Source organism: Acomys minous (assembly GCF_964271855.1).
Source record: "Acomys minous genome assembly, chromosome: 15".
Lineage (NCBI taxonomy): Eukaryota > Metazoa > Chordata > Mammalia > Rodentia > Muridae > Acomys > Acomys minous.
The window spans coordinates 93,874,477-93,900,756 of NC_140497.1; the positions used below are offsets into that span (position 1 = coordinate 93,874,477).

Here is a 26,280-nt window from a genome sequence, read left to right on the forward strand (position 1 = left end):
CCCACTTCCAGAACCCTCAGCCAACTTCAGTCCACTCCTCAGAAAGATTCTAGAAAACAGCATTTATTCATTCCGTTTCATTTTTGGTGATGGAATAGACTTCCTTGTCAACACCTCTCTGGGTATTCAATTTCTCACTCTCATTTCAAAGATTACTAAAATGTGCTAAGTATTTTCAGGGGATAATGGAAGATTAAATTCTTTTTTGTTACTGTTAAAAATAAAAGTTACATATACAGGAGGAGGAGGTCCCCCTCAGTCACAGTCGTAAGGGAGGGGAGTAGGGGGAAAGCGGGAGGGAGGGAGGAACAGGGGGATACAAGGGATGGGATAACTATCGCGATGTAGTATGAATAAGTTAATAAAAAGGAAAAAAAAGGAAAAAAAAGTTACTGAAGGGAGGTACTTTAACATTTCCTATTCACATGGAATCGTGCGAGTGGTACTTGCTTAGGTCAGTAAGAATTTGGAGTCTGTGTATGGATGGGGAAAGGGTAGGCAGGAGAGGCTGTTAACAGAGGAAGTGAAGAAATATAAGCCCCTATTCTCAACACTAAAAACTTAGAAAATGTAGTTTTTATGGCTTTCCTCACGTGCTACCTGGAAATATACATCAACAGGAAAGTCTCTAGCCCTCTCTGACGCTCCTTTTCCCATCGTTGGGCCTTCTGGGATCTGTTCGTGGGCAGGAGACCTCATCATTGTTTGTAATGTCCACAAGCTTGCATGGATGCGGATGACATATATTTAGAAAACAAAATAAAGCTTTAGGAAGATCTTCAATTTAATGGAAACTAGTCTAGTCATTTGAGAACCACAAGAGCTTTTTAGAGAAAACCTACTTCTGCCAGCTGGAGGAAGTGTGGGTGTATGGGGTCTCAGTGACACCTGTGATGTCACTCCCCGCCAGCCTGGGGCTGATTGGCCGTGAGGAGCTGCAGCAGAGTTTAAATTCTGCAGTGTCAGACAAGCGCACAGAGCAGCAGCTGGAGAGCGGCTACCTTGAGAGTCTCTGTGAGAACTTCAACCTGGGTTTTGACCTTCGGAAAAGACCTTGTGAGCTAGACAGGGTAAGGCATTTTCATCATTTAAATTTTAAAAATAACTTTTGCTTTGGTGTTTGAAAACTATGAAATATGTAGATGGTACAAGGTGTTGATTTCCAGAGTAAGACGGGGAGAGCTAAGCTTTGAGTAAAACAGATTCTTATTTTTGTTTTTGCGGTCAGTGTCACAGTAGAAAATGATAATGGTATTAAAATGACACGTTAGGTCAAAGAAGCCAGGTGTTTTCCCGGCTGTGCTCTAATTAGATCTCTGTGTAATTACTTCTGAAAGAGAACGTTTGCTAAACAGGAGGCTGATGGGAAAGTCCCCTTGGAGTTAAGCTTTAATTAATGAAACAAACCTTTTTATATGTAGCTGTCTTAGATGTGGAGACACAAAAGGGTATAAAGTAGTGTGGTAGGAGTTTCAAGACGCCGTCAGGTAAGGTAAGCAGCACTTGGCCTCGTTCACTTTGAGAACCATGGTAGTTGTTATGAACTGTGCATGCCCATGAAGGGTGATGCCAAGCCCCTGGGGTGATCCAAGCACATGGCAATTACAGTTTGGACTTGCAGTTGGATATTCGTGTTGGTATAATGTGTCACTTGTAGATACAGTCCAGTAGATGCTGAGCAGGGCTGCCTCTTAGGACATTTTCTGGGCACACAGGTATGTGTATATACATATATGTACATAGATATTCACACGTGTGTGTTTGTATGTATATATACACACACATAATCCAATCAGACATGATTTCACTCTCCACACTTGATTTCATCAATAGCTGGAGTGTCTGTCCTCCACAACAGTGTGGTCAGGCCACAGAGCGTGGTCAGGCCACAGAGCGTGGTCAGCCACGTGTTCCCTGTGACATCCAGAAGGTGCTTCATGGAGTAAGCAAGCTGTCCTCTTCAAGAGCAACAGCTCCTGGTCACCTCCAGTTTCTGTTTAGTGGACACTCCTGGGGCCTGTCCTTCCTTAACCTTGTTGAGTAAGAATGTGTGAACAAGGAGTTTTCTAAAGGTCATTTAGTCGGCTTACTGTTCACCAGTGGTGATCTAGAACAGGGCGTCTCTGACATTTAGGGGGTTTTACAACCTATGTTTGGGACACTTATCCCACAATGGATGACGGCAGGCATATACTATGGGGCTGATGGCAATTGTCTGGAGGCAGTCACAATCACTAGAAAGGTGGGAAATTTTTATTTGTTTCTTTAGCTCCCTGAATTACAATAGAATTGAGAATTCCATTTATTTTCAAAGAGCAACGATGACAACATTAGAGCAGGTGCTGGTTGGTTGTAGTACAAACAGTCACAGTTACTCTCTTCCTAGTGTAAGTATTGCATCTCAGCGCCTAGGACAGTGCCTGGCACATTGGCTGCTCTCAACAAATATTTATTAATGATTAATAAATAAGTACATTGCGCATTAGTGTTCTCAGGGCTAGCAATAAGGAGGAAATAAGCCTAAGTTATTTTCCAAAGGTTTAAAAATGAGCCTGTGGCTTTTCATTCTCCTGTTGGCCCATCCCTTCATTTCAGTTTACACCAAAGAAGATCTGTTCCTTAGAAGTGGAACTTAGCTTTGAGGACATTCTAAAACAAGCTGCTTTACTAAACACAGAGCTTTGAACATCCTCGGAAACACAGTGCCTTTCCAGATCCTGACTGTAGAGCTTTTGACCTCCAGGCTAACAACTGAGAAGGGCCGGAAGTCTCCAGAACAGGGGCTTCCCAACAGATGTGACTTAAGTCATGGCTGTTGAACTCCATCACTTGGACGCTCTCATAGAACAACCACACCTCAAATGTAGAAATTCCGTGACTGGGGACTGGGGGAGAGCTTACAGCTCAGGACTCAGGAGACGCAGGCCTCTAGTGACCTCGTTAACCTAATATTTAGAATCCTGAGCTCGTGTCTGCTTCTGCTCTTTCTTAGAAAGTAGCTAAGAAGTTTACAAAAGTTTGGTGTTTTCACTTGGAAATACGCTTCACAAAACATCAGTAGTACAAGAAAAATACTAACTGAAAACCCAACATAGGCTTGAAGAGCCGACTTTCCTCAATGGGGCTGTGTTCTCTGGGAGCCAGCATCAGCTCCCTTGTGACTCTGGGATGTCTTGTTTTCTTTCCCTAGTCTTCTATTTGGGAAATTACTGTTTTAGGTCAGGATATAAATGGTATTTCTAGAAGCCTGAGCAAGTTAGGGCATCTTCCCTAGGCGGCACACCACTCTACTCTTGAGGAACTTGAACAAGGACACTACACCCTTCCTGGTGGAAAACCTATAACCTTAATTGGTTTAGAGTAACCGCATCTGGCAGCTCCACATTGTCAGCTATTGGACAACAGAGGAATTAAAGAGATGCCAGAGAACTCAGTAGTCGTTGCTGTTTTCTGGGACATTTGATACTTAGGAAGTTATTCGAATTGTAAAATCAGGAAATTGTAAACCGCAGGAAATTTGTATAACTCTCCTTCTGTCTGTGAAACCAAAGCTATTGACATGTAGTTATTTTGGGAAAATTGCATTTTGGAATTTTTTTTTAACCTTATAAGAAGAATGAATCTAAGAACTTAAAAAAATGTTTTGATTGTAAGAAGCAACATCTGTTGAATTAGACTTATTTTAGGTGCAGTTGAACATTTTTTATATATGTTTTTCTTGGTTGATGTTAGGTGAAAAACTCAAGAATAAATTAACATAACATGGAAACTATGTAGTATGTTAAATTACAATAAAGAAAAAACTTTTTAAAAAATTCCCAGGTGATGCTACTAGACAGCCAGTGTGGGAAGTCTGTGGCTTCGATGTGTTTTCACTGTATAGCATGTGTTCATATGTATAGCATGTGTTCATATGTATAGCATGTGTTCATATGTATAGCATGTGTTCATATGTATAGCATGTGTTCATATGTATAGCATATACTCATATGTATAGCATGTGTTCATATGTATAGCATGTGTTCATATGTATAGCATGTGTTCATATGTATAGCATGTATTCATATGTATGGCATGTATTCATATGTACAGCATGCATTCATATGTATAGCATGTATTCATATGTATAGCATGCATTCATATGTATAGCATGTATTCATATGTATGGCATGTATTCATATGTATGGCATGTATTCATATGTATGGCATGTATTCATATGTATAGCATGTATTCATATGTATGGCATGTATTCATATGTATAGCATGTATTCATATGTAAAGAAAGAAACACTTGAATATGGAGTCTGCAATGAGTGTGCAGAATTTAAAAAAAAAACACATGAAAGTGAGCCAAGTGCGTCTGTTTGAGAAGCTGTGATGTTTACCGCGGCAGGAAAACTACTTGCCTTCAAACCATTTTGGTAACTTTCTACACCAGCATTGGGCGGGTCTACGCGGAGAGGAAGAACAAAGTTCCCAGAGACCCGCAGCTCAGTCCGCCTGTGCATCTCAGCATGACTCACAAGTGTACCCCAAACCTCTAATTCCCCAGGGCCCTTTGGGTCCTTCTGTGCTGTGAATGACACTAAGAGAGTTTAGCATAATCATGCACAATGTGTGACCGAGGGTGTCACAGTAGGCATCACGAGCTTTCTGAGTCTGTAATATGAAGCCGGCCACAGCGTGTGGCTTGAAGATCAAAACAGGAGAGTGCAAAAGCAAGTTATTTTTGTCTAGACTTTATTATATGGCTATAAAAATGACTGAAGACTCACACACACACAGGCACACACATGCACACACATGTACGCATGCACGCATGCATGTACGCATGCACGCACATATGCATGCACACCCGCATATACACACATGCACGCACACATACATATATGCTCACACATAACATCCATGCACACACAGAGGGGGTTAATTTTAGGAGAATAAACTGGAAATGTCTCTATTCTCGCTTCTTCACCCTTTCCCCCATTTATATCTTACGAGGCAGTGCAGAAATATCTACAGGTCTCCTCTCCAAGATTTTTGCCTCTCAGGAGTGAGGTTTTCGTTGACTTTTTAAACAGCTTTATTTAGGTGTGATTTACATAACACTTCCTCTATTTGATGAAGCAATCTTCAGAGTGGGGTTTAAGTACACTCGCAGGTGTGAACATTGACCGCAGTCCCTTTAAGGATATTGTCATCACCTACAGAAGACATCTGCACCTCCCACCCCCACCCCTCATCGCCCCCTCCTTCCAAGCCCTGAACATTCAGATCTGCTTTCTGTCTCTAGAGATTTGCATATTCTGGACGATTTATGTAAGTGGAGTCGCACATTTGTGGTCCTTTATATCTGGCACTCTTGAGTCTGCACAGTGCTGCCAGGGCTCCTCTGCTCTGCGGCACACATCAGGGCTTTGCTCTGCCTCATGGCCGATGCTATTCCACCGTACAGACGCCATGCATATTCTCCACCCATTCACTCATCAGATGAACATATTTATGAATTTTTTCTTTGCTAGAAAAATGTAAAAAAAAATGAAGACACCCTGATCTGTTTATTATGAAGTGAAACATCTATGAATTTAATTACAGGTAGAGGCATCACGTTCAAATATGAAGGCGGCAGTGCTGCTTATGTTCCTCTGGGGGTCGTCCTGTGCTCTTCCAGTAAGTGTTGATCTCTCTTATCTCTCTAAAACAACATCATTTTCCATGGCTGTGAGCCAGCTGGCTGTGTACTTTCAGTAACATGAGAGCAACAGTCTTTTTTCAATAGCTGTTTTATTTTGGACATTAGCCAAGTCTAGTCTGTTCACTTCCTTTCATATAGCTGTATGACCGTCATCATCTTCTTCACAGCAGTGGTCTCCAAAGGGTCGTCCCTGAGTTTCAGAACCAACACTAATTAGGACTCTAATAGAAATTCGTATTTTTGAATCCTACCTCAGATCCACTATCCAGACTTGTAGGAATGGACACAGAAAGCTGTGTTAGCAAGGCCACCAGGTGATCCTAAAATAGGCTAAAAGTTGGCTGCTACTGCTCCCCATATGTGAAGTGCTGATAAACACTGCCTGAGGAGTTGCCTGTGGGTTGACTGTGTACTTTCTGTTTTCTAGGTTGCCAGATATCAAAACACTGAGTCTGAAAGCTCTGAAGAGTGGATGGTGGGTAGAAACGAGATGTTCTGAAATATTCTAATTTTAATATGTGATTAGTAAAAAAGGACTGATGCTAACAGGGTGTAGACACAGCTAACCTGCGGTTAGGAAGAGCGACTGGTGCTAACAGGGTGTAGACAGAGCTAACTTGCAGTTGGGGGAGCGACTGATGCTAACAGGGTGTAGACACAGCTAACCTGCGGTAAGGGCGACTGGTGCTAACAGGGTGTAGACACAGCTAACCTGCAGTTAGGAAGATCCAAGGTGTTCAGGTCATCTAAGAAAATAATGCTTCGACATCCACTCAGTGTAATTTGTGAGGAAACGTCTTTTGTTTTGCTCTTATAATGATGGGCACCGTGGTACAGGCAGATGACTAACAATGGCATCTGTTCTTGAAAGATTGGAACCCAAAGTCTGTGTAGACAAGAGAGGGCTATAAGGCAAGGCACAGGGTGCCAGAAGGAAGGATGAAAAGACACTGGAGTCCTTGTCATGACGGTGATGTTTGCTGGTGCTGACCTCTCAGTTACTCTACCTACCGACTGCCAGTCATCCAAGAACCACCGCCAGGCAGAATCCCAAGCATTCTGCGTTGCTTCCACTTCTCATTTTTCTACCGTCACAATGGATGAGGCATATTTTATCTTTACCAATCAACAGAGGTGGAGGCAGAGAGATCAATGTAGCCTGTCCAGCTTATATAACTAGTGAATGTTGGAGGCTGACTTTAAATTATGACATTTCACTCGGTGTGACAGATTCCTCCCAGAAGGGAGCCAGGCCTAGGAGGTCTGCAGCTCCCAAGACTGGCACCAGAGGGCCGGGCTTACTACTAAGTCCGAGCACTTAGATGTCAAGGCTAAGACTTAGTGCAAGCACTTAGAGGTCAAGGTGAAGCACAAAGTCTGAGTACCAGAGGTCAAGGTGAAGAAGCACTGAGTCCAAGCACTTAGAGGTCGAGGATGAGCAGGAAGCCTGAGCAATTGCTCACTGTTGCCATGTCACAGGATGCAGCGTGGGCCCATCGCTCTTGGTACTCACCAAACAGGGAGCCCTGCCTCAAGTGAGAATAGACACTGCAGGACAGACCATGAGCTTTTTGTCCTTTGACTGGATAATTTTAAAGCCCCCATGTAGATCTTCCCTTTCAGGTAAATAGAGACGTAGGGACACACCTTGCTCCCAAGTCACATATCAAGTCATACGAACAGCAGTGGTGTCTCCTCTCTTCTGCCGTTAATTCCAAGGGATAGCAGACGGAGTGGTTTGTCATTGTGTCTGCTTGCTGTATCTCAGAGCAAAGACAGATAACTGCAGCTTTTCCCTTCTGAGATACCCCCAGACAAGCAGCATTGAGAGGCAGGTGGAAGGCACGCCAGTAGCAACTGCTCCCTTTCTAGTTAGTGCATTGAGCACGTCACAGGATTCTTCCATGCTTAAGGTGAAGGAGAAGAGCAGAGATGGTGGAGTAGCACATAGGAGTCTTCTGTGCTTAGGGTGAAGGGGAAGAGCAGAGATGGTGGAGTAGCACATAGGAGTCTTCTGTGCTTAGGGTGAAGGGGAAGAGCAGAGATGGTGGAGTAGCACATAGGAGTCTTCTGTGCTTAGGGTGAAGGGGAAGAGCAGAGATGGTGGAGTAGCACATAGGAGTCTTCTGTGCTTAGGGTGAAGGAGAAGAGCAGAGATGGTGGAGTAGCACATAGGAGTCTTCTGTGCTTAGGGTAAAGGAGAAGAGCAGAGATGGTGGAGTAGCACTAGGAGTCTTCTGTGCTTAGGGTGAAGGGGAAGAGCAGAGATGGCCGGGTCGGGGGCAAGGGCAGAATTTGCCCAGCAATTGTGAACAAATGCTCACAGTTACGTTTATTCTGAGACTAAGAAAGGGTGAGAGGAGCCACCATTATGACTGTTGCAGTTACACTCAACACTTGCCCTTGATGCAGACGTCAAAGTGTCCTCTGCCGACTCCACAAAAAGCTTAATTCTTTCATCAGTTCAATTTTTTCTGTTCTTGAATTTTGTAAGGTGGAAATACTCGAAATGGATTATTTCTTTGATTTACCATATTTTTTCGGGCCATAAGACACAATCCACCCCCCCACGCCCTCTGCTAAAGTGTTTGTGGGGGATTATGGTGCACCTTATGGTCCAATGACTATGTTTACTATTTTTCTTGTTTTATTGCTCTAAAAACTGGGTGCGTCATATAGTCTGAAAAATACAGTATATCATACTGCCTGGTTCCAAAGATGCTCCCGTGCCATAGGCTGAATCCACGCTCACAGCCGGCTCTTATCATTACACAGTGCACAGTGATTTTCTTAACGTATGGATAAGGGACCGACAGTCAGTTGAGGTGAGTTGCTGCCCTTCTGTATACAAGCAGCCGTTGCAGACCGCCTGAGCCGAAAGAGATGAGTTAAGCGAGACCTAACTCCAGATCTGAATCCCAGTGTTTCCCTATTCATATTTTCTTTCGGTTGTAGGGGCAGCCAACTTCAGAGCAGACATTTTTAAAGTGAAGTGTTGGAAATACAATGATCATCCATGTCTATTTCAACATATGTCAGGTTATTACTTATTTTGACCTTAGATTTTAGAAAGTTTTTCATAACATGAGACCATGATGCTTACTCTTCAAATTAAAAATCACCTGAAATTGTTCTAAGTATTTGCAGCCACATAGCCCAACTCTGAAGAATAACTTGCTTTCCTTCCTTTTACACAGGGCAGTTTGGCTCAGTCACCACCACCCCCAACGGTAACTATTTCATTTATTTTTATCATAAATGTCTCATGAAGTAATGTTAATACTCTATCCCCTTCCCCCATTCTGAAGGTAGTAAATATAAATGTGGAGGAAGTTATATGAATCGTATTTTTCCTTGGGAATTACAAAAGGAAAATAAACATTTTTTCTTTTCCCTTTCAGAACAGTGAGTCATCAGAAGAAAGTAAAGTTAGCTCAGAGGAACAGGTAATTAAACATGCTCCCTTGGCTTCTCTGGCTACTTAGGAACTGAAGGAAAATGATGGGAGATTAAATTACCTGGCGGCAGTTCTAAATATAATATTTTCTAACCATTGGTTATGCAGGATAAACAGTTCCATAAAATAAAAAGGGAAAAACGAGAGAAGAAAATTCAAATGTGGACATGCCGTTCATTCCATTTTTATCATCTGAGACACTGTGTCCCTAAATGCCCCTCTTTGTTTAAAAAAAAAAGACAAATAACTAAAACACACACTCATACACACACACTGACCGTAGTAGATAAGTAGCGACTTTACTAAACACAGCTGCATTAGGGGTGCCTGTCTTTTTAAGGCAGTCCTACCATAGTCCTAGGGGATAAGAAAGGCAGAAAGCTAATATCTTTAATTTAAAAGTCTCTCTCTCTCTCTCTCTCTCTCTCTCTCTCTCTCTCTCTCTCTCTCTCTGTATGTGTGTCTGTCTGTCTGTATGGTGTTGTATAGTTGTATATTGTGGATCAAAGCCAGGGTCTCACACTTGCTACACGAGGGCTCTACCCCTGAGCGACCTCCCCAGCTGTGCCCTATAATACACAGCCCCGTGGGGACCCTAACAAATGCGTGAATGTGCTTCTTCCTGAAGTGTAGACTCACTTTGCACCCGCTCAGGGCCAGACCTGGGAGATGAGTCACGGGCCTGCTTATTCTTATTTACTAAATAGTCATCGAAGAATACTATAAAAATGTAAAACCACAGCATTTGGGGAAACGACCCTTTAGGGGAGAATTTGTGATTTATTGGTGCAGTATCCTCTCACTTCTCAAGGAAGGACAGAGAAAGGTTCATGTGTGCTTACCGAGGCAGGGTAGGGTTGCAGCCTTGAGAGATATGCCGTGCGAAATAGGATGCAGCTAGGAACGCTGACTCGTGCCTGTAACTCCAGCACTCAAGTAAGTGGTTGAGGCAGGAGGATCTCACCATAAGTTTAAGTGAAGCCTGGGCTACAGAGTAAGTCAAGGTCAGCAAAGACTACAGGATAAACCACTATCTCAAGAAAGAAGAAAGAGAGAGAGAGCAGGGGGAGGGAGAGGGAGAGAGAGAGACAGAGACAGAGAAAGACAGAGAGACTGAGAGTGACAGAGAGAGACAGAGACTGAGAGTGACAGAGAGAGACAGAGAGACTGAGAGTGACAGAGAGAGACAGAGAGGGAGAGAGAAAGAAAGAATTCACTTGAGCTTTAACTGTTCTTCCTTCTCATTTAAGTTCTGGTAGAGAGGTAGGAGCCTGGGAGGAAAGGGAGAAAGAGCTGGTACCTTTTCTAGCTAGCTCCCTCTGCACCAGCCCCGGACACTGACCACAGCTGTTTACCTTGACTTCAGGCAAATGATCTCACTGACAGCACCGAGTCTGGGGAGGACCTGGGCTCAGACAGAGGCCAGTATAGACTGGCTGGTGGTCTTTCTAAGAGTACGGGGCCGGAAGCTGATAAGGATGATGATGAAGATGACAGTGGAGATGACACCTTTGGTGATGAGCCTGAAGGACCATGGGGAGGACCTGCTAGGCTGGACAGTGGTGAGGACTCTGCAGACACCACACAGTCCAGTGAAGAATCACAAGAAAACAGTGCCCAAGATACCCCAAGCGACAGCAGGGACCACGACAGCCAGGGTGAGGCAAGTGACTCCACTCAGGACAGTGAGAGTGAGGAACATCGGGTGGGAGGTGGGAGCGAGGGAGAGAGTAGCCACGGGGATGGCTCTGAGTTCGACGATGAAGGGATGCTGAGTGATGACCCCGAAGGCTCCAGGAGCGACCCAGGCCACCCCAGAATGAGCAGCGCTGGTATCAGGTCGAAAGAATCCAAAGGAGACCATGAGCTGTCGAGCGCTCAGGATTCTGACCACACCCAGTCTGTGGAACTTTCAAGCAGGAAGCCCTTCAGAAGGTCCCAGGTCTCTGAGGAAGATGATGGAGGGGAGCTTGCTGACAGCAATAGCAGGGAGACCCAGAGTGACTCCACAGAGGACACCGACTCCAAAGACGGAAGCAGAAGTGAGTCTCAGGAGGACACCGCTGAGAGTCAGCTCCAAGAAGACAGTCCGGAGGGACAAGAGCCCAGCAGCGAGTCCAGTGAAGAGGCTGACAGGCTGTCCCAGGAAAGCAGCAGCGAGTCTCAGGAAGGGCTGGCCAGCGAGTCCAGGGGTGACAACCCAGATAGCACAAGTCAGCCAGGAGACCAAGAAGACAGTCAGTCCAGCGAGGAGGACAGCCTGAACACATTCTCCAGCTCAGAAAGTCAGTCCACAGAGGAGCAGGCGGACAGCGAGTCCAGTGAGAGCCTCCGGCTGTCGGAGGAAAGTCAGGAGTCGGCCCAGGACACAGACAGCTCCAGCCAGGAGGGCCTCCAGTCTGAGAGCGCTTCAACAGAGAGCAGGAGCGAGGAGAGCCAGTCTGCGCAGGACAGCCGTTCTGAGGAAGAGGGCGACAGTAGTGACTCTCAGGACAGTAGCCGATCCAAAGAAGAGAGCAATTCTACCGAGAGCACTTCAAGCAGCGAGGAAGACCACCACCCCAAAAACATGGAGGCTGACAGTAGGAAACTGACAGTTGACGCTTACCACAATAAACCTGTCGGGGACCAAGATGACAACGATTGTCAAGACGGCTACTAGTGTTAGTTTGTCTAAGAGATGGCTCTTACAAAATGTACTGGGAGCCTAAGAGTAGGGAGTTCACTACAACTATAATTTATTGATGTTTTAGCCAGAAGCAAAACCAGGGCCATTTCTTTCTGTGTGGAATTGCTGGACATGACACTGTTTCCTAAGGTGCCACCCACTCCCTAGAAGTTTAAGTCTGTGGAATGGTGTCAGAGCACACACAGAGAGAGTGGGAGGACGGAATGGTGTACACAGTAGCTTCGCAGGTGAAGTGGTCCATGGGTCACTACCCGACAGTAATTGAGGTTCTGTTAAATACGAGGCCGTGCTGGGGATGTGGGGATGCTTCAGGCTCACGTTTGCTCCCAAGGAGCTTGTCCCAAGGAGACATACAAAACTAAAACTTATCAAGACTAAACTAAAACATGAAAGCACACAGATGGAGAGAGCCCACACCATGGTTGAGGTGTGGACCATACGTGGGAACACAGCAGGGGCAACCAGCTTTGCCTTGGAGAATTAGAGGCTCCACAGTAGCAAAGCCTGGAGCTGAAGGTTATATAGAAAAATCTCAATTGAAGACAATGTAATTCTATTTATTCTTGAGAGAAACAGTATTAAATCTTATGCAATTCAATATTAACCTTGTAAAAGTCTTCTTGAACTACCGCACAAGGGCATAGCTTGGATAAACTCCGCTTCACCTTCTGTGAGCCTTGCCTCACTGACTCAGTGGCGATGATATGAATAATTTAGTGGGGAGATGGGAGAAAACATAATTTTAACAATGATGTATAGTTTTACTTTTTCCAGATTATTCATCTGCAGTGCAAAAACTATCCCAATGGTTCTGTACACAGGACTGGTTTTTGTTGTTGACTTTTTTTTTTTTACCAAGTGCCAAACATGTTTCATAAGTGTTACCTCATGAAAAGTTTTGTAATAAAGATAATAATTTCCATAATTGTATACTTATTTCTTATGGTGCCTCTGGTTAGACAATTATTTTTAAAAAATTCCAGTTATTTTGTTTTCTCTCATTAAGATAAAAGTACTCATCTTAAGTTACTTCCTGAAAATTGTCTTTATAATTAAGGTAACATTGTTATAGAAGTACACGTTGAAGAGGCTGGAGAGGTGGTTTATTGGTTAAGAGCTCGTCCTGCTCACGTGAAGAGGCTGGACTTGGCTCCCAGCACCAGCCTTTGGTGACCCACAACACCTGTAACTCCATGTCCAGCGTGCTTTTGTGCCTCACACCTCCAAGTGCAGCTGAAGTCATGTGCACACACTACCCCCCACATATGCATAATTGAAAATAGAAGCCTGTGTTCTTAATGACAGTTCACTGAGCATGCCTGCTACAGATGAGGAGGGACTGCAGTAAGTTCTTAGCTTTGGTGGAGACACATGGGGTTGCGATTGGTTCTCAATACTCTGTCAGATGCTCATCTGTATCCTGGGAGAGAAACAAAATCCTTAAGTACTTGTTTCTCTGAGGGCAGCTGCTTCCCCTCAGCACTTGTGTCTTTCCAGGGTGCTTTCCCTCAGGCATGCACCACAGCATATGTGAATTTTCCTACTAATGTGTAAGAGAATCCAGGCTTTGGTATGATTCCTCCCCACCCCCGCCTTTTTCCTCCCAAGGTTAAAGCTGTGCTTCTTGAGGATAGACACATGAGCACATATGCACATTTAAATATGCAAATGTGTTCTCTAGTCCTTCCCTGTGAGATGTTGATTCAGCAGGTCTGGGGCAAGACCTGGAGTTGTTCTGCCATAGCCCGTCCGTACACGGAAGTCGAGGTTCTAGGCTTTTTTGTAGTGATTAGCAGGGTTCCTGCAAACTCAGAATGACAATTGCCCCATTTGTTCTCATGACTCAAATGTCCCATCTCACCCTAAGTGACTTGGCAGGGTGAGTATCTGACACCAGGGGACTTGTGTATAGTGGCTTGCAGCCTCTGAGACATCAGTGGCAAGGCTTTTCCTGACCGTGAGGATGATATAAGGTCTAACTTGGCTTCTCTTCCTGGACACTGGGGTATAAAAGAAGAACGAACTCCCAAAGCGGTCAGAACAAAACCAAGATGCCCATCACCCAGGCACCCATCACACAGACACCTAGCACATGGGCACCCGTCACACAGGCACCCGACACGCAGGCACCCGTCACGCAGACACCCCTCACGCAGACACCCATCACGCAGACACCCCTCACACAGACACTCATCACACAGACACCCCTCATGCAGACACCCATCACACAGACACCCCTCACGCAGACACCCACCACACAGGCACCCCTCACACAGACACCCGTCACACAGGCACCCCTCACACAGGCACCCCTCACACAGGCACCCCTCACACAGGCACCCGTCATGCAGACACCCATCACACAGGCACCCGTCACGCAGACACCCATCACACAGGCACCCCTCACACAGGCACCCGTCACACAGGCACCCCTCACACAGGCACCCATCACACAGGCACCCCTCACACAGGCACCCCTCACACAGGCACCCCTCACGCAGACACCCATCACACAGGCACCCCTCACACAGGCACCCGTCATGCAGACACCCGTCACACAGACACCCGTCACGCAGACACCCGTCACGCAGGCACCGGTCACACAGACACCCGTCTTAATAACTGTAGTGAGTCTTTGTTCCCTTCAGCTAAGAAGCCAAATGAACCCAGATTCATAATTTACCATAGCTGAGTTCGCCCAGGGCCTTTAGCCCGTGACTCCTCAATCAAGCTACTTCCCAGTTGTTTCAATAGGAAGACTAATAGGAGGAATTTTCCCCATGTTCATCATAGAAATCCACTAAGTCAGAGGATGATATATATATATATCATGATATATATATCTCATGAATATATATATCCATACAACCACAGTTAAACATTATATAATTAATATATGTATATTATATGTATACATAGAGCATATGGACATTATTGTATCTTGCAGCTGGAAGTTGTATAGAAGCGTTTTTCAGAGTAGAGTAGCCTGGATGCTCTTAGCTTTGAAGGTACAGAGGCTTCTGTGTGAAACTCCTACTGAAGGATGCGGTGCATAGTCCTAGCCAACCATAACCGGTGTGCTAGTTAACTGGATAAAAAAGGGTCACCTGGGGGTTAGTGAAGGATGTGTGTGACAGTGTTTACAGAGACAACCAGATTATGAGACGTCTGACCCAAGCAGTGCCATCAGCCACTGGATGGAGTCACTGTATGACGTCACAGTCGGGAGATGGAGGAAGCAGGTCACCACAGGTGTTTGGCCTGTGACTTGCGTCTCTCCCTGGCGCCTCTCTGAGCAATTCTCCTGCTTCAGCTCTGCTGTGGGGTGAGATGTCCCTACCATGACAGACTAAACCCTTGGAACTGTGTGCCCAGATAAATCTTTCCTTTCTTTGGTTACTTAGTAGGGTAGTTTGACACAGTAATTTTGTTTATAGCGAGAAAGAAGACGGATGAAAGGCTGTGTAGATGAAAGCGAGAACAAAATGCTCGATAGCTTTCAACTTATATAAGGTGAGACCCCAAAAGACACATTATTTAAGGTGACACCCCCAGAGATGAATGGGGACCTTCCAAGTGGACTGAGGCGCCAGGTGCCAGCTTCCTTTCCCACTAAAATAGCTCTAAATAGTACAGTTCTCACCACTCCACTGGTCCCTGTCGTTCTAATGTCATCAGGACCAAATCCTTCCTTAAATGACCTATTCTTTCTTTAAATAGTGATGTAGTCAAGTTAGCTTATGTGGGAGCCATTCTGTTCTCACTGATGACGTCATGTCCAGGCGATCTTAAGACTTTGCTCCTAGATGAAAGGTTCGTATTAAGTCCAACATCAAGTTCTCCAGCGGAGTGGGCACTCTGTGCAGCTGTCAGACAAGAAAACACTGCTGACCTTAGGTATCACTAGCTACAGCCCACAAATAAGAGCCACTGGCTTAGCCTGCATCTTCGTATCCCATGTGGAAGATGAGACACCGAAAAAGTTGATACACTTTTTCATATCATCAAGGGACTCTAAATGTTAGTCTCGTGCAAAGACCATATCCAAACCCCCTTAACATCTGTGACATTGTTGACACTTGTGAAGAGCATAAAAGCCTATGGACTTCATTAGAGTCTCAGAAAAAAATGATCCACTAATACGCTGCTGGGATCCACTCAATGGAATGAAATAATGACAGCGGAAATAAAAAGATCTGACTAGACTGTTCTGTTGCACTATTGTGCTCAAGAAGGACCCAACTCAGCACTGAGGGGCAGACCTGCGAGTCTAAGGTGATCCGTACTCTGTATTCTAACAGGTGTCACTCTCTGGCCGGCCAGTAAATAAAACCATGTCTTAGATGCCATTTTGATAAAATGAAAACAAAATTTAAGCATCTGAATAATTAACAGACACATAATAATATTTTAAAAATAAAATAAAATTTAGACAATATAGCTTTTTAATAGTCTAGGTAAAGATTTAAGTTGGACTAGACGTGTGAGACTGATTCTGAGTTGGACATAGATGCCACAGGGACCAACAGTTTGGCAAGCCCACCCTCCTGTCCTTTGTGCTAGTGATAGAAAGCTCTGCTTCCAGGGCTGGAATCTCAGGTGGAGACTCTGCATCTCATTCTTTGTGTGAATGCATGCATGTGCACACGCATATACAACACCCCCACTCACACACACAACACATACACTCACACACATGTACCACACACCAAGCACAGACACACACACCACACACATGTACACATACACACGTAACACACACACACACACACACACACACACACACACACACACACACGAAGGTGAAGTCCTGGCCATGTGAGCAGAAGTGATATGTTTTGTCTCTTTCTTCTTTCCTGTTGAATGGACATGTACAGCCATTTAAATAACCTCTTTACACTTAAAAAAAAAAATCACTCTTAATTGTTCCATCCATGAATGACAAATCACCTTCAAGTTTATCTAATGAACTATATTCTGAAAACTCATTAAAAGAGCTTAATCTTTATCTTGACTAATATATATTATATAAACATATAACATACACTAATACATTATATGTATATAACACATGTATTTGTATAGTCAGAGAGCATGTGAATGTGTTTATAATTGCATAATATTCTCTTCTTCCTAAAATACTGAGTAACTATTTACTAGCTGAATAAATTATTTACTAGGCTTTAGAATTATTGATTTTTTTTTACTGGTTCTTAATTTTATTTATCTATTAATACTATTCAGATGAAATTGTTTTAGACAGAATTATCAATGTGACATAAAACATACATGATATTCAGTTAAGACCAGTAAAATGTTGGTCTTTGATGATGAGGGCAATGTGCAGTTCCTCATGCTGTGGGAAGTTCTGCCATTTTGTGCCAATGCCGCTTGGTAAGTTACTACATCAAGAACTCAAATTATTGGGCAGAACTTTACCCTGAGATCAGGATAGTTCACACGCAGCGGTAGACCTGGCTGCTATGAGATGAGGATGCAAACATCTTGCTTCTAACCCATGTGCGTGTCTAGTAACGCTGGTTCCTGGGCCTGCCTGCGAGGGGCTTTTAAAAAATCCTTTGTTCTGGCTCCATTCAACAGTTCTGAAATAACCATCATGGTGTTAGTCTTGTATTTGATGGAGTGATAACGTGTAGCCAGTGTCGAGAGCTTGTACTAGCATCTACCAGTCAGCTCTGGAACCTTCTGACTGTCCTTGGGCCCATGGCCAGGTAGAGAGAAAACAGTGAACAAACTATAACCTGCTCACTGGATGGACTGGCTCCCACTCAGTTGCACAGGCCTGCTTGATGATGTTGCTGACAAGAAGATAACAGGCGCATCATCTGGGCATCTGCCACACGCACCTCATTGGCTCCCACACGATAACAAGTCAGGCACAGCCACTCGTCAGGTGGCTTTTTGAGAAACCACCTTTTCTCGGTTTAGTTAAAGTCTGACTTCTCTGAGGTCTCCTCTTGCTGTTTTTCTATCAGCACTGGCTACATTGTCGAGATAGATCACGGTTTAAATGTATAAAAGGTTTCCTCCTGCCCTTGTGCCAAGACACAGGAGGCAAGAAAATGTCACGGCCACAGAGGCATCTTCAGACTACAGCACCCGTGGTCAGAAAGCCTGGCTGCGCTTCTCAACACAGATCGTGACTATTATTCTAAGCAGCTGAGTATGCACGAAGTGTTCAGAGGCCCTATTGTGCTTCTGGAGTGGACTGCTGCCATCCTCTTGTGTAACACAGGCTGAGCCCGAGACCTGCAGGAAGTTCCCGTGGAGGAGGGAGGCTTGGGGAGCACAGTGGAAGGTGAACAATGTCTCACTATAACGTTATTGTTGTGTCCTTGTCTCCTTCCTGCCATGGGTTTTGCTCTACCCTCACTCTGGCCGGCCATAGCATGTAGGCTTATATTCTTCTGTGCTGTGGAAGTGCAAGTAAAGGGAAATACAACTTACCTTCCGAAGTGACACTCTGGTCCTCAAGGGATTGTTTTCCTATCTCTTTCCATGTAAGGGCAAAGGGGTTTGAGTCACTCCCCCGAGTCTTCTCTGCTCTCGCCTTACGAAGGGGGAGGCTTGATGGAAACAAATGACCTGGAAGGATGAGCAAGTTCCAGAACAACAGACAAGGGAAAGAGACGCACAGAAAGAGGAAGGCACAAAATAGAAGCTCAGGCCAAGATGCCCTTGTCACCTCAAGAATGGGATTCCTTTTGAGTTGACAATTTGCCTTTTCAAGAGAAATGTGAAGAACTATTTCCGCCATTTTCTAGAAATTGTGTGTGTGTGTGTGTGTGTGTGTGTGTGTGTGTGTGTGCAGTTAAGGACACTGTTGAGAGTTTCTCTCTGGGAAGCGACTATGCTTCCTTTGCTTTTCAAATGTGAGGAGAACAACCAGGGCACTATGGAGCGTTGTGGTCAATACAGAGCTACTATGTACTCAAGTGTTAATTGCTTGTCCCCCCAAGATCTTTACTGTTCTACCAGCAAACACTCTCACACTCAAGTGATGCTGTGTAACCTTACTTCCCAAGTTATCCCTGACTGGCCAATAAAAGTTGCCTACACCTGGGCTGGGCAGAAGATCGGTAGGCGGAGCCAAGGATCTCGTGCTTGGAGGGAAAAGGATCATGGGAGAGGCTAAGGGAGGAGAGAGAGGAGAAGGTTGCCATGGGTTACCGTGAACAGCCCAGCCCCAGTGTTTAAGGCATGTTAAAAATCTAACAGGGTTCTGTCTGTTATTTCTATAATGGCGGGTTAAATAATAACTGCTGATTTAATAATCATATGAATCAATATTAAATAGTAATACTGTCTACAACAGTGGAGGGAATAGCATACTCACCACGATGCAGAAGGTCTCTGCTGTGATTTGCCCATTGGCAGACACAGTTTGGCCAAGCTCTGCAAGCACAGGCATTTTCCATAGTCACGGTCAGAGTGACTTTCGTATGCTCATTGATATACATATCTTTTAGTGTTTTATAGTTTTCACATCACCACAAATTACCAAAATTATCTTCGCATCTTTCATTTTCCCTTAGTGGTGAAGCAGCAAGCAGCTCTGTGCTGAGACCATTTTGCTACTTACCATCCTTAGATGATCTGATCCGAGTTAACCAGGTGAAAAGAGCATCCCTCCCCAAAAGTCGGCCAAGACGCCCTGTCCTTTATTCTGCTGGCCAGCCTGAGTGGAGGAGCAGTCGCAGGGTCTGGGGTCTGTTCCATTGCAAAGCACATTTGACTAAGCGGGAGTTCTTGACTTAATGCTGTAATTTGATGGCACCACCTGAGAGCAAAACACACTTACTCAAAGACAACAGTGATCCCCCAAACTGCAGCCTTTCCAGAGCTCAATGTACTTACAATTTAACAATCTCATCAAAAATTAAAAGATGAACATTATCATTAGGTATAACTAGACTCTCCCTCCCTCCTTCCCTCCCACCCCCTCCCTTCCTCTCCCAGGCTTGCTTCAAGTTCATGATTTCTGCGCCCTCGTCACCGCGGTGCTGAGTCAAGGGCGAGGGACTGCGGATTTAACTCATGCACACACACATGCACACACATGCACACACACCATAACACAGTGGGTCCTTTGTGCTAAGAGCGCAGCAGCTGCAGCAGCCGCGGCAGTGGTTTATTCTCTCCAGGGTTCCAAAGAGCCTTCTTATAGGCAGCAAAACAGGAATCCTCCTCCCAGGTGAAATCCCTCAAGAGGTGATTGCACACAGGAGAAAAAGTCTCGAGGAAGGGAGGGGCGCGTTCTCAGAGCAGTAAACACGACTAGCTAACCAAGATAAACACAGACATGGAAGCTGCTAGAAACAGGACATGAAACAGCAAGACAGGCCGGTAGCCCAGTCGGGCCTGGTTCCTACACACGATGTAGCTCAGACTGGCCTCAGACTTTTCATCAGTCTCAGACTCTTGAGTAGTGGGGTTACCTATGTATGTCACCATACACACATTTCTATTTCCTTCTTTTCTTCTTCTTCTTCTTCTTCTTCTTCTTCTTCTTCTTCTTCTTATTATTATTATTATTATTATTATTATTATTATTATTATTATTATTTTTATTCTTATTCTTATTCTTATTCTTCGTCCTCCTCCTCCTCCATTCTTTAATAAATATTTAAATACTGAAACTAACATTTGAACAAATATGACCCAATGGTGTAATTTCTATCAACTCCAGCAGATGGCAGCATTGCCTGCTGTTGTAGCCCCTGAGCCCCTGGAGGGGACCGGGCTCAGGAGAATGGGTACTTATTGGATAAAGTGCATGCAGGGGGTTCCTACATCAGAAGGCCCTTGGCCATTATGTGCCAACAATAAGCTTATAAGTATATTTTATACTGATCTACCTTGGTCTTCTAATTTAAAGACAGGCACCCGTGTACAAGCCTTGTGCGTGCTGTCACAGTCTCTGTCAGTCCGTATGTGCATCAGTGTCAGCCATGGCAGGAAGACACCGTTTCCTTGGAATCACCCATCGTCTCTGGCCCTCACAGCCTTTTTCCCTCCTCCTCTACCGTATAAAACAAAAATCAATGAAAAGCCAAGTTAAGCAAGCAAGCAAAAACCGAAACCCCCACATTACCTCTCCTTTACAAGCCTCCACTTTACTATTGACAAAGCTTTCATCCTTAAGCTAAAGGTCAAGTGTTTTCACCCCCCAGCTCCAGTTTACCTGCCTGTCAGCAGATGAGGGGTAAGAACACACGAGCCCTGAACTTGCCATTCAGACTGGGGTCACGTCACTCTCACCTGCTTCTTGAGTGCAAAAGATAAGACTCACGTGTGAAAGATGCCCTCACTGAAAGGAAAGTGTAGTTCTTCTTATCAGTGGGATGGGGAAGTGTAGAGGCTGAAGGGGCTGGCAGCAGATGTAATGTGACATGAACCTCACTTTTATCGTCACTTCTCCGCCCAGCTAGCCCTTCTCCAGCCCCCTTTCCTTGTCCTGTCTCCAGTGTGTGTGTCCAACTCTGCATCTCTGGGTCTTCACATCCTAGCTAAGGGTTTCTGCTCTTGCTGAAAAACAAAAACAAAACCCAAGTGTAGAGATGCAGTTTTGCTTCTCCCATAGAGGCACACAGCACAGAAACAGGAAGTGAGTACAGTGAGGGGACTCCCACAGACTGTCAGTTGGGACTGTTTAAGTGGTGGGAAGAACTAAAGATGGAAGGAAACAGGACTGAAATGCAGGAGGCGCAAGGAAGACGATCAGTAGCCTTCTGCCCCCACTCCCACCTCAGCTGCCCTATGTACGCTTTGCTCTTCTTCTTCGACGACACATGTTCCCTTCTTTTGTTGACACATATGGGGAGAGGTGTGGTTGACAACAATCCAGACCCTGAAGGATAGATAAACCTGTTTTTTTATGATCCCAAGTGTGGGATCGGGATGGTCTTGTGAGAACAGGTGAGGTTAATCCACTAGAAAACAAGCCACCTCGTGCGGGAGCTTGATTGTTGCCAGCTGAAAAGATCCCGTGAGCAGACTTTGGGAGGAGATATATAAATGAGCCCAGAACTGGAGAGAGGGCTTGTTGGAGACTTCGGATAGTTTTGGCTGTTCATTGCTGCACTTCGAGACACTCCTAGAGAGAACTGCTCCAGGGAAGGCTTCAGGGCTCCGGCTCCTGCTGAGGTTCTGGGTTCTGGTTACTCCAGGTTCCAGCAGAAGAAATCCTGCTGATTATGCCTCCTTGAAACTGATATCCTTACGATTTTTGTTATTGTGTTCCTTAATCCTCTTTTCCTATTGGTTTAGTTAGTCAAGTTATAAGTAATGTACACTCAATTAATACATTGTAATAAAATATATTAGTTAAAAAATTAAACCAAAAAAAAAAACCCTACAAGACCCAACATTTAAGCCACTACAAATAATTTTTTTTTGGTCTGTTCTAGGGAAAGATCTCAACTTGCTTAACTTGGACCGATCCACTGTTATCACTGGAACAAGAGCCAGTCGTTTAAAGTGGATGTAACGTAGCATGCGCAGAGAAGCAGGCAGTTTCAGTTTCCAGCTGTGAGATGGGGGTGCATAGACCCAAGAGACCTAGACACTGAGACCTAGACAAAAGTCACAGCCTGCGATGCCTTTGTGATGTGGTGTCATAGTGATGTGCTGCCGTGGTGTGTGGTGTGATGGTGACACCGTGTCACAGTGGTGTGGTGTCCTGATGACGCAGTGACATGGCAATACGGTGCCACAGTGTGGTGGTGATAAGGTGACTGTAGATATGGTGCCGTGGTGTATGTTGTCATGGCGATAAGGTTCTATGTTGTCATGGAGATAAGGTTCGATGGAGATGTGGTGCCATGGCATGTGGTGTCATGGTGACATGGTTCCGTGATAGTTTCCACAGAGAGATGGTTACGATCATGTGGGTGCCATGGTGATATAAAGGAAATAAATGAAAAGGATATGTAGACAAGATATATTTGAAATAAATAATTTGGAGGAGTGAAGATGGTTAGATAAGAGGGGAAAGAACAAACATGTCACAACTTGCAGATATAAAAAACAAAAATGAGAAAGAATTATTCTTGGGAATATGGGAGGAAATTTTGTATGTATTTTTTTTTTTTTTTTGCGATGCTCATAATTTTAAAGTGGTCCAGAAAGGCTACTTAGATTTTTTTTTGGTGGACGATCATAACATATTTTGAGAAGATTTAAAATTAGTTTTTACAACCTCCAAATTGAAGGCTTAGTACATTGTCTTACATAACCGGGTCTTGTAATAAAGCGGGATGGAGACTCGAGCCTGGATTCCTTTGTTATTGCTTGTCTGCACGTTATCTTAGGGCTTGCCACTTGGGGTTGGATAAGCACTTGGGGTGCTCATCGCTGGGGAAGGCTAATCCCCCTACACCACCCATGGCACTGTTTGATGGCTTGTAGCTCCTCATCTAGGGCTTAAAAATCTCAATTCCATGTTCTATTCACTTACAAAGGTACTAAACCACCCCAGACTCAATTCTGTCTCATAACTTGTTATTCTGTATTCTAAAAAAAAAAAAAAAAAAAGTCACACGCGTGCCCAGAGGAGTCTTGGCTAATCTAGGGCAACGGAAATTCCTTGCTGAATCCCTGAGTACGCACAAACCCCTGAGATTCTGAGCAAGGCTTGTGTCCTTCGCGTCCCCACACTTTGGTCAAAGCTCTCCTGGGTCCTCTTAGCTGAGCCCTCAGGTTTAGGACACGTTAGATGACAGTACAGTCACCTCACAGTTCAGGTGGGACTGGATCTGCTTCCCTGTAGGCTGGCGGTTCGAGGCCACCCTCAGCTTCTTCACAGGTGGACCTCTCTGCATGGCCTACCAAGAAAGGACAAGCTGGATGGAGTGCGGGCCTCCACGGCCTGACCTCAGCAAACACGTACCATGTGAGTGCCTAGCGCCCACAGGGGTGAGAATAGGGTGCTAGCTCCCTGAAGCTGGAGTTGAGGATCGTTTTCAGCTGATATGTGGGTGCTTGGAGCCAAATCCTGGGCCCCTCTGCAAAAGCAACTAGTGCTCTTAACAACGGGGCTGCCTTTCCCACCCCAAAGAACAATATTTTTACTGACTCCACTTTGGGATGTTACGGTCAATAGCTACAGTGGTCATCACTATGTTGACTACAGATAATGTTGCGGAGGACACAAGCTCTTGTAGTCTCTTTTATATTTATCCACAGAGAAATTCTTCTGAACCCTCATTTTCAGGAAAGGCTGTGTCTCACAAGCAACTCATTTATTCTAAACTCACATACCCTGTGAAGTGCAGATAAAGTTTCTCTCTTCCCACCTAACACCGGGTTTAAACACATGCCTGTAGCCAGCTTTGTGTATGAATAGTAACTCGGATGTGTCCTGCCTCACATGCGTTGATATCCTAACTGTCCCCTTGGTTTTCTTTTATTTTCTTGCCCTTGTTTCCCCTTTACTCAGATTCGCTCATCTATTTGGTTTCTCCGAGCTTGTGTGTTTTCGCAAGCTGCCTTGAATTGTTTTACAGAGAAGAGCCCTGTTTTTCAGAAGCTCTCACAAGACACACGATACCAGTTGGACTGCTGTGACACGGTGAGCATCCTGGTGGTGAGTCTCATTGCACTGTGAAGACACAGTGGGTCACAACTTTGGATAACCCTTTACGTGTTGCAGAGACCCCCCTACCATGTGAGATGCTTCTTAGCAACCTGTTCATTTTGGACTGCTGTGATCTTAAAAAGCAAAACAAAACAAAAACCAGTCATGACAAAGGTTGCATACTCGGGATGCATTCTTAGCAGACAGCAAGCAGCCACCAACTCCAAAGCTAAGAACGTCAAGAGAGACCATCTGAGACCTACAGCAGTGTCCCCTGCTCTGCTAAACAACGCCCACCTGTGGTCAGTGCCTTGATGAACTAACTCTTTTGTTCTGTAGCTATAAAAAGTTCATGCAGTGGTTTCCACATTAGAGCATGTTATTCGGGACAACCTAAATCCTTGTCCGCAGGTCAAGATCACTTAAATTTGGTTCAGGAAAAAAAAATCCTCTCATTTCCTTTGAGGTAAAAAATGTGTTTTGTATCAGTGGTTCTTGATCTCGCCGTAGGGTTGCAAGCACAATCCAGTTTCACCACAGAAGCCATTGCAGGGAGCACCAGGTTCTGAGGGACCTTCATGGGCAGAGGTTCTTCCTAGGGTCCAGATGGTCCCTTTGCTTGGGAAGGGTCTGCTGTTTATTCTGTGCTGGTTGTGGGGCACCCTGCTGTTTGTCAGAGTGGTAGATTGGAGCACTTATCCTGTGGAGTTTTTTTTCAAAACACTTATTTGCTAGCACCCAGTCTTCTTTTCCCCTGTCTTTTCTGAGGTCTCTCCCACTTCCTGTGAACTGGTCCCTCTCCCATTGGAGATCCCATGAGCGTCTGATCATGAAGACAGAGCTTAGTGAAGGCACCGGGCAGTATATATATATATATATATATATATGGAAATATGGAAATTTATGGAAATATATATATATGGAAATAGCACCTTAAAATGAAAAGGTAATACGTTATTGCAAACACCTCAAGCATTAATACAATATTTCATGGGATATTTCAAAGGATAAAAATAACTATGGACTCCAGAAAAAAATAGGCATTATGTTTCAGGAGATTGTCCCAGGGTGCCCTTGGCTGATGAGAATGGTTGCTTTCCTCACCCGCCAACTTGGTGTCTTCGTTATATCAGCTTTAGATGTCATATTTCTACTGTACCTCACACGTTACATGTTATGTCAGTTCCAGAGGGTTAGAAACAAGTCAGAACTGGATCCTAATAGCTACTGATATTGATAAGATTTGGAGATTCCCTTCTTGGCTGTGATTTTTCCTTTCTTTATAGACTGCTGTCCCGCTTACGCTTGCCAGCTTTCAGTCGTCTCCCAACCTTATTGTGCTATTCTTATATTTGAGCTGCAGGAATTTACACATATATGACATTTGATAAATAGTGCATATGTATATTTTTAACATCCTTTCATTTTGTATATTGTCACAATATTTTTGATGACAGTCAGTTTTGAAATTAATGAATGAGAGACCACTAAGTCTCGTGTTACAAGTTGGACTGTTTGTACTTCCGTGTGTAGTTTATTATCTGCTGCACATTTCCTCAGGGTGGCGTTGTCTACAGATTTGGGAAGGTTTGACTCCAGAGCTCACATCTGTGTGGCATCTGCACCTATGAACTCGTATTTTTAATTCCTTCTTTGGTATTTCTGAGTAGTCTTTTACAGTTTTCAGATAAAGCATCTTCATATTTTTGTTTACATTTATTCCTAACTATTTTATATTTTTAGTGTAAGTATTCTAGATTCATGTTTGTAATTTCGTAGACTTTTTCCTTTATCGGTCTAGTACGAGACTTGTAGAGGTAATTAGCAAAAGATTAACTGT

At 44.5% G+C, this 26,280-nt stretch overlaps 1 protein-coding gene across 1 annotated transcript; it reads left to right on the plus strand.

The window, feature by feature from the left end:
* Positions 1 to 982: 982 nt before the first annotated feature.
* Positions 983 to 12,761, plus strand: DMP1 (dentin matrix acidic phosphoprotein 1). Its single transcript, XM_084760607.1, has 6 exons — positions 983 to 1,070; positions 5,597 to 5,671; positions 6,124 to 6,171; positions 8,894 to 8,926; positions 9,098 to 9,142; positions 10,520 to 12,761. Exons 2-6 carry the CDS (start codon positions 5,618 to 5,620, stop codon positions 11,813 to 11,815), a joined length of 1,476 nt encoding a protein of 491 aa, XP_084616733.1. The 5' UTR covers positions 983 to 1,070; positions 5,597 to 5,617; the 3' UTR covers positions 11,816 to 12,761.
* Positions 12,762 to 26,280: the final 13,519 nt, after the last annotated feature.

Bases quoted from the DNA above. Each gene is read 5' to 3' on its own strand.
- DMP1 (XM_084760607.1), top strand. From the start codon at position 5,618: ATGAAGGCGGCAGTGCTGCTTATGTTCCTCTGGGGGTCGTCCTGTGCT. The intron at 5,672-6,123 runs GTAAGTGTTGAT...TCTGTTTTCTAG, and splicing joins GGTCGTCCTGTGCTCTTCCA to GTTGCCAGATATCAAAACAC. The intron at 9,143-10,519 runs GTAATTAAACAT...CCTTGACTTCAG, and splicing joins AAGTTAGCTCAGAGGAACAG to GCAAATGATCTCACTGACAG.